General features: G+C 44.2%; 1 protein-coding gene across 1 annotated transcript in view; it reads left to right on the top strand.

Moving 5' to 3' along the window:
- Positions 1-5,340: 5,340 nt before the first annotated feature.
- Positions 5,341-8,410, top strand: part of LOC111971808 (glutamate receptor ionotropic, NMDA 1-like) — a 14,385-nt gene continuing 11,315 nt past the window's right edge. Inside the window, exons 1-2 of the mRNA XM_070446352.1 lie at positions 5,341-5,375; positions 8,236-8,330. Coding sequence (XP_070302453.1) covers positions 5,341-5,375; positions 8,236-8,330 — 130 coding nt within the window. The remainder of the gene's footprint in view (positions 5,376-8,235; positions 8,331-8,410) is intronic.

Raw genomic sequence — 8,410 nt, forward strand, 5'->3', positions numbered from 1 at the left:
ATACTGTTTATAAGAATATACAGGAAAATAGAAATACAATGAGAGGAAGTGTTGCCTATACATGGTTATAGAATATAACAGGAAAGATAGAAATACAAATGGAGGAAGTGTTCTTATACTATGTTATAGAACTATACAGGAAAGATAGAAAATACAAATGGAGGAAGTGTTGCTATAACATGTTATAGGAATATACAGGAAAGATAGAAATACAACATGGAGGAAGTGTTGCTATACATGGTTATAGAATATCAGGAAGATAGAAATACAATGGAGGAAGTGTTGCTATACATGGTTATAGAATATACAGGAAAGATAGAATACCAAATTGGAGGAAGTGTTGCTATAACATGTTATAGAATATACAGGAAAGATTAGAAATACCAAATGGAGGAAGTGTTGCTATACATGTTATAGAATATACAGCGAAAAAGAAATACAAATGAGGAAAAGGAAAGTGTGATACATGGTTAAGAATATACAGAAAGAATAGAAACAAAATGGAGGAAGTGTGCTATACATGGTATAGAATATACAGGGGAAAGATAAAATACAAAAATGGAGGATGTGCTATACATGTTATAGGAATATACAGGTAAAGATAGAAATACAATGGAGGAAAGTGTGCTATACATGGGTTATAGAATATACAGGAAATAAGAAATACAAATGGAGAAGTGTTGCTTATACATGGTTATAGATATACAGGAAAAGATAGAATACAAATGGAGAGGAGTGTGCTATACATGGTGATAGATATACAGGAAAGATTAGAAATACAAATGGAAGGCAAGGGTGCTATACATGGTTATAGATATACAGGAAAGATAGAATACAAATGGAGGAAGTGGTTGCTATACATGGTTTATAAGAATATAAGGAAAGAATAGATACAAATGGAGAAAGGTTCGCCTATACATGGTTATAGAATAACAGGAAAAAGAAACAAAGGAGGAGCTATACATGGTTATGAATATACAGGAAGACTAGAATACAATGGATAAGGTGCGTACATGGATAGATACAGGAAAGATAGAAATACAAATGGAGGAAGTGTTGCTATACATGTTAATAGAAACAGGAAAAAAGAATACAAATGGAGAAGGGCTAACAGTTATAGAATATACAGAAAGGAAACAAATGAGAGTGTTGCCATGGTATGTCCAGAGTCAATTCCTGTTAGGCTGAGAGAGGATGTCATGTCAGATGATGTGGAGTAACATGGTACAGACTACCCACCTAAGGCCATTCTCGAGGAAGTTGTATAGAACCAGGCCAAGGTTAAAAAGTCATTGTTTGGACTAGGGCCAAATGTTGAAATGTTGGATATGTATGTGATATCAACAGAGGGATATTCTGGGCGACCTGAAGACTGGTTGTGATCATTAATATAAAGCATATCTAGGTATAACGTACGTTTGCCAAGACTGGACCTAAATGGAAAACACAACAAAGGCGGATTTCCTACGTCAAGATGTGAAAAATAGTAGGCAAGGTGAATGAGGAACGCCGGACGCGACGAAGCAGTTATAGAAACTGCTTCCTTCGCGTTCTGATAGGCATCTGGGCTCATTCAAGAAACTGCTTCGTCCGTTAGCTGGATAGGCATGGGCCTCATCAAGGAAACTGCTTCTTGCGGTTTGCTGATAGGCATGGGCTCATCAGAAACTGCCTTCTGTTGCTGGAATAGGCATGGGCCCATCAAGAAACTGCTTCTTCCTTGGTGTGGCTGATAGGCATGGGCTCATCAAGGAACTTGCTTCTCCGGTTGCTGAAAAGCATGGGGCTCCATCAAGAAACTGTTCTTCTCGTTGCTATAGGCATGGGCCATCAAGAAACTGCTTCTTCCGGTTGCGCATATAAACATGGCTCTCATCAAGAAACTGCTTCTTCTGGTTGCTGTAGGCATGGGCCATCAAGAAAACTGCCGTCCGGTACTGATAGGCATGGGCTCACAAGAAACGTTCCTCTGTGTGCTGATTAGGCATGGCTCATACAAAAGACAACTGCTTCTTCCGGTTGCTGATAAACATGGGCTCAATCAAGAAACTGCTTTCTTCGCGGTTGCTGATTAGAAATGGGCGCTCATCAAGAAAGCTCTTCCTTCGGTGCGGATAACATGGCTCATCAACTGAACTGCTTCTTCGGTTGCTGAATAGGCATGGGCTCATCAAGAAACTGCTTCTTCGGTGCTAATAGGCATGTGGCCCATCAAGAACTGCTTCTGTCTCGTTCTGATGCGAGGGCCCATCAAGAAACTGCTCTCTCGGTTGCCTGATAGGCATGGGCCATCAAGAAACTGCTTTTCCTGGTTACTGATAAGGCATGGGCTTCATTCAAGAATGCTTCTTCCTGGTTGCTGAAGGCATGGGCCCATCAAAGAACTGCTTCTTCCGGTTATGAAGCATGGGCTCATCAAGAAAAACGCGTATAACGGCCAAATTCCATGGAAGCAGGATGATTTAAAAACTGTATGCTGAGAGGGATGAAGCAAAGGGAATAGTAACTAAGTGCTGACAAACACAGCAGGCACGTGGCAACACACACAGTAAGTTGAAACAAATCACGTAACTTAAAGTAAACAAAGAGCAAGAAAACTATACTATTGAACACAAGATAAATGATTATAAAGAATGATAGTAAAAGCTGCTGAGTTACTAAATAAAATTCAGACAAGAATAGCAAACTCGGCTCATCTTCTCAAACTAGGCAATGGCTTGTTAAAACAAAACACTTTTTTGTGGTAAGATTAGCAAACTTGGTATGACTGCAACAAACATGCTGAACCCATATCATGCATAATGACCACAATATGAAGACAAGCTCTTTGAGTTCCACAAATGGGAAGAGGTAAACAAATTGTTCTATCTCTAAAGTGTTAACGTAGAGGTCCCTCGTCGTCATCACTGTGAACCATAGTGTTTAAGAGAGGTCCCTCTCCGTCGTTTACGTGCCATGTTAGGTCTGTCGTTGTCCACTGATGACCGATAAAAGTGTTAAGTAGAGGTCCCCTCCGTCGTCTACACTGGGACATAGTGTTTAAGTAGAGGTCCCCTCCCGTCGTCTACGACTGAGACCATAGTGTTAGTAGCGTCCCCTCCGGTCGTCACACTGAGACATAGTGTTAAGAGATGGTTCCCCTCCGTCGTCTACACTGGCACCATAGTGTTAATGTAGAGCGTCCTCGTCGTCTACACTGAGACCATAGTGTTATTAGAGGTAGGGGGCGGGGGGGGGGGGGGGGGGGGGGGGGGGGGGGGGGGGGGGGGGGGGGGTCCCTCCGTCGTCTACACTGTGACCATAGTGTTAAGTAGAGTCCCTCCGTCGTCTACACTGAGACCATAGTGTTAAGTAGAGGTCCCTCCCGTCGTCTTACACTGAGACCATAGTGTTAAGTAGAGGTCCCCTCCGTCGTCTACACTTGAGACCATTAGTGTTTAGGAGGAGGTCCCTCCGTCGTCTACACTGTGACCATAGTGTTAAGTAGAGGTCCTCCCGTCGTCTACACAGACCCATAGTGTTAAGTAGAGGTCCCCTCCGTCGTCTACAATCTCTCTATGACCCAGTGTTAAGTAGAGGTCCCCTCCGTGTCTAACTGAGACCCATATGGTTGAGCTAAGGTCCTCTCCGGTTCGTCTACACTGAGAACCATAGTGTAAGTGTAGCGGTCCCCGCGTCGTTCCTTACACTGAGACAAGTTTAAGTAGAGTCCCTCCCGTCGTCTACACTGAGACCAAGTTGGACCCCGTTTCTCAGCATTATAGAAGAGAGGTCCCGCTCCGTCGTTCTACACGAGACCTAGTGTTAAGTAGATCCCTCCCTGCGTTACACTGAGACCATAGGTGTTACAGTAGAGGTCCCCTTGCCCGTTCGTCTTACAACTGAGATCGCAATTAGAAAGTCCCTTCCCTCGCGGGGGGTTTCTACGCGTGTTTCTGACCGGGTCCTGCACGCTACGCGCTCTCGAGCCTAGCGCGCGTGTCCCTGTGAAAAACCGACCCCCGCGCTCCTGTATGTCGGCTACCTGAGCCAACTAATCATAGATAACGCCTCGGTTCGCTGGAAACATTTCAAAATCGGACATGTGCGCTGGATTCACCTACAGCATGTTTATCTTTCAAATGCTGCTTATTGGACTTCCTTTTAATGTCTGCTGAAAGTTTAATATTAAAATTAATTGTTGCAATCTTCCTGCGCCTGCACTTGAGTGCGACGTTGCAAAGCCCTGTACTCCCTCCCGAACAGCAGACCAGAGCCATGAACTGTGTTCCATGTCCTATTGCATATGCTTACTGGACAGCCCCCCGAGATCAGTTTAGCCCACCACGCTTCAGCAATAACAGCATGACACTGAGACCATAGTTGTTAAGTGAGATGGGTCCTCTTCCCTCGTGTCACACTTCATCCACATGAGTGTATAGAAGTGAGCGTCCCTCCCGTTCGTCTACACTGAGGACCCATAGTGTTATAGATGTCCCGATCACCGTCGTCTATACACTGAAAGCTAACCATAGTGTTAAGTAGAGTGCCCCTGCCTTGTCGTCTACACTGAGACCATTCCTCACAGTTTCGTTCATAGTAGACGCCTCCCCTCGCGTCGTTTCTACCACTGTGAGAGACCATATGTTAAGAGAGGCCCTCCGTTATATTTCGTACACTGTGGCCATCGTGTAAGTAGATTCGGTCCCCTCCCTGGGTCCGTCTTACCACTAGACACATCAAACCCTGTTAAAAGGTATGGGCGTTAAGGTTCCCCTCCGTCGTTACGTACACTGAGACACATAGTGTTTCGTTAGAGGTTTTTGATATACTAAGGGTCAATTCGCATTTCCAAGTGATACAGTCACATCTCCCTGGGTATAGCCTGAAAATTCCAATCCAATTTTCTCCATTGCTTTTCAAAAACGTTTCAAATTTCAATTAACTTACATGGGTGAAATTACAAGCCTAAGATAACAATTGAAATGGAATTGGTTGGTACTCTATTGGTGTTTCAGAAGGCGTTCCATCAAACTGAAAATGTACATGTTTGCCTCATTGTTTTTCAATGATTGATGAATGGTAGGTTTACTTCATGAAGATTATTGAAATGGAATTGAATTTTGGAAGTGTTTATGGTGTTCAGAGCTTCACATCAACTCGTCGGCGACATTCATCTGCCCACTGAATCGGCCAAGACCTGCCCATCACTTTGCAGTGGCAACTAACTTCGCCACAGGCCACACATCGAGAGCTTTGATGGGATAAGAACGGGAGAGGGAATCAAAGAGACCGCACCGGAGAGAGAGCCACATGAGTACTAGGTATCGTCCCATCTATAAGAAGTTTACAACAGCAGTCATGGTATGGGAGGTTAACAAGAACAGCAGTCATTGGTAGGGAGGTTTAACACAGGCAGTTCATGGGTAGGGAGAGTTTAAAAACAGCAGCATCGTGGTAAACAACAGCAGTCATGGTAGGGAGAGTTAAACACTAGTCAGCAGTCTAATCACGGATGGGGAGGGAGGTTTTAACAAACAGCAGGTCATGTATGGTTATACAATTACAGCAGGTTCATTGTACGAGCTGAGAGTGGTTTATCAAACGTGCAAGTATCCTCATGGTTCAGGTGCGCAGCTCTTCTAATCAACAACAGCATGCTTCTTCCCTCTCTCTCCGGTCCAAACAAACAGCCAGTCATTTCGGTGGGAGACGCCCACTTAACAACAGCTGCTCCTCATTTGGTTACGGCCGAGAGTTCCTCTCAACACTTCATTACAGCTATCCAATCCGGTTCTCTCTTCCTGCTGGACTTGAGTTTAACCAACAGGCTGTCTCATGTGCCCCTTAGGGCAGATTTAGCTCTTCAACTAACCAGTCCAGTCATTCATCTCTCTACCTGCGCTAACAACAGCAGTTCCATGGTAAGGAGAGTCTAATTTACCCAATTAGTCAGTCCTCTTCTTTCTGGCTTCCTCTCTCTCTTCGCGGAGAGCTAACAATAGCAAGTCCATGGTAGGGAGAGTTTAACAATGAGTCTAGTCATGGAGGGACGAGGTATTACACAGTCCGTTGTCTTGTCATCGGTAGGGGAGAGTTTAACAATAGAGATCTATGGAGAATAGGGAGAGCCTTATAAACATAGCAGTCATTGGTAGGAGAGAGTTTATAACCCAATAGCAGTCATGGATACGGGAGAGATTAACACACACACCAACAATACAAGTCCACATCGTAGCGGACACGCGCGAAACTCAACAGCAGCTTCAATGAGTTCAGGGAGAAGCTATTAACACATAGCAAGTCACAATGGTAGGGAGAGTATCAATATAGCCAGTCATAGGCCTAACAGGCAGAGACGTTAAAACAAGCAAGTCATTGGTAGGGAGACGCACACATCATTCAAACCAAACCAACAGTCTCACCACAACACAACACAGAGTCAACACACAACACAGCAAGTCCATGGAACCTAGGGGAGAGATCTGGGTAACAACCGCAGATCTCCATGGTTAACAATAGCAGCCTTTATACTAATGGATCCATAGGTGGTACCCAGGAGAGTTTAACAATGCAGTCATGGTAGGGAGGTTTAACAACAGCAGTCATGGTAACAATAGCAGTCATGGTAGGGAGAGTTTAACAATAGCAGTCATGGGTAGGCGAGAAGCTCCTCTCACAATAGCAGTCGCAATAGAGTAGGAGAGCTTACCAACAGCAGCTCATAATGGTAACCAAATAGCTGAGTCCATGGTATGGGAAGCGTGTTTACCCAACTAGCAGTTCATGGGTTAGGGAGTTAGCTTTACAAGTTAGCCAGTCTGATGGCTAGGGAGAGTTTAACAACGCAGTCGATGGTGGGGAATGAATTCTACCCACAATAGCTTAAGTCAATAAGCCCCATCCTGGTAGCCCTTGGAATAACAACCGCTAGTCATGGTTCGGTAGTGAGAGTTTAACTTAAGACACAGTCATGGTAACAATCACAGCAGTCCCATCGAGATACTAACAGACAGTCATAAGGGGGTAGGGAGAGTTCCACAGACAGCCAGTCATGGCTACGGGGAGAGAGTTTAACAACAGCAGTTCCATCTGGGTAAAACAGCAGTCATTGGTAGGGAGAGTTTAACAATAGCAGGTCGGATGTAGGGAGAGTTTTACACAATAGCCGTCATGGTAGGGAAGTTTAACAACAGCAGTCATGGTAGGGAGAGTTTAACAATAGCAGTCATGGTAACAACAGCAGTCATGGTAGGGAGAGTTTAACAACGGCAGTCTGGTGTGGGGTGGTCAAGGGCCCAGAGGCTAGCCTCAGAAAGGAGCTGGATATAAAGGTTAGGTACCAACGTCCTTAACGGCCTCAATGAGATAGAATAAACGTTTCTAGGACTATGATGGTTTGATATAATGACACTGGGGGAGTTGATGACTGACTCAATACCTTCCATTAAAAAAAAAAAAAAGATTTATTAAAACCATATGTGGAGGGGATGGGAGAGTGTGTATATCATTGTTTTTATTGCCTTGCAGGTTTTGCCATGTGTGTTCCTGTGAGACATAAGGGACGTATATGGCACTTATATAGGCTAACTATCTGCCCTTTACTTTCTTTAGACTATTTTCTGTGTTAATATATAGCACTTATTATGTTTTGTTTAGCATGGTTTTGCCTGGTGAGTCCTTGTGAGATATTAGGGGCACTTAGATAATTATCTGTCCTTCTATTTCCTTATTTATTTACTTMCATGTAATAAAGCCCTTATTGGTTAACAAAGTAGATAGGTTGGGCCCTCTTCCCCCAGTATCGGAACTTTTTTTAGAATTGACATCCTAGTGAATATTTTTGATGATTAACTGGGGGCTTGGAACTCTCCCCTTCAGTCCTATTTAGTGTTGTGTTGAGGATCCCTGYCTGTCACGCTGGAGACCGGGGTTCATTTCCCCCGATTGGGGAGGTTTAAACATATAAGTGTTGATTAACTTTGAAAATATCCTCTCTACCGTGTTAGATTTCTGGGGGTTTCTTGATTGGTCCTGATTATTAGAGATGTTGAAGATGGGTTGGTTTAGGTCCTACAGTATGTGCCCTGCTTGCCCCTCATGGGTAACAGTCCTCTAACCTAACCTAAGTGCACGTTTCTGAAGAAACGACAGATTATTGGGACGCAGGCAATGCCTCTGACATCAGAGTGCCTTTCAGAGTTAGAACTAAACGAGGATTGATTGACTTGTGGTGTTTGTTTTGTGTAAATCCAGCCTGAAGAAGCCCCGAGGAGAGGATGCAGGGGAGTACATGTGTGTCTACACCTTCGATCAGGCCCCGTCTGCTAACGCCACCATCGAGATTAAAGGTACGACCTATCCCTAACCCTCCGTTAACATGACAGTGTTGTATGAGGTTAGCCACACCATCGAGATTAAAGGTACGACC

The sequence above is a fragment of the Salvelinus sp. IW2-2015 genome, linkage group LG13 (genome assembly GCF_002910315.2).
Source record: "Salvelinus sp. IW2-2015 linkage group LG13, ASM291031v2, whole genome shotgun sequence".
Lineage (NCBI taxonomy): Eukaryota > Metazoa > Chordata > Actinopteri > Salmoniformes > Salmonidae > Salvelinus > Salvelinus sp. IW2-2015.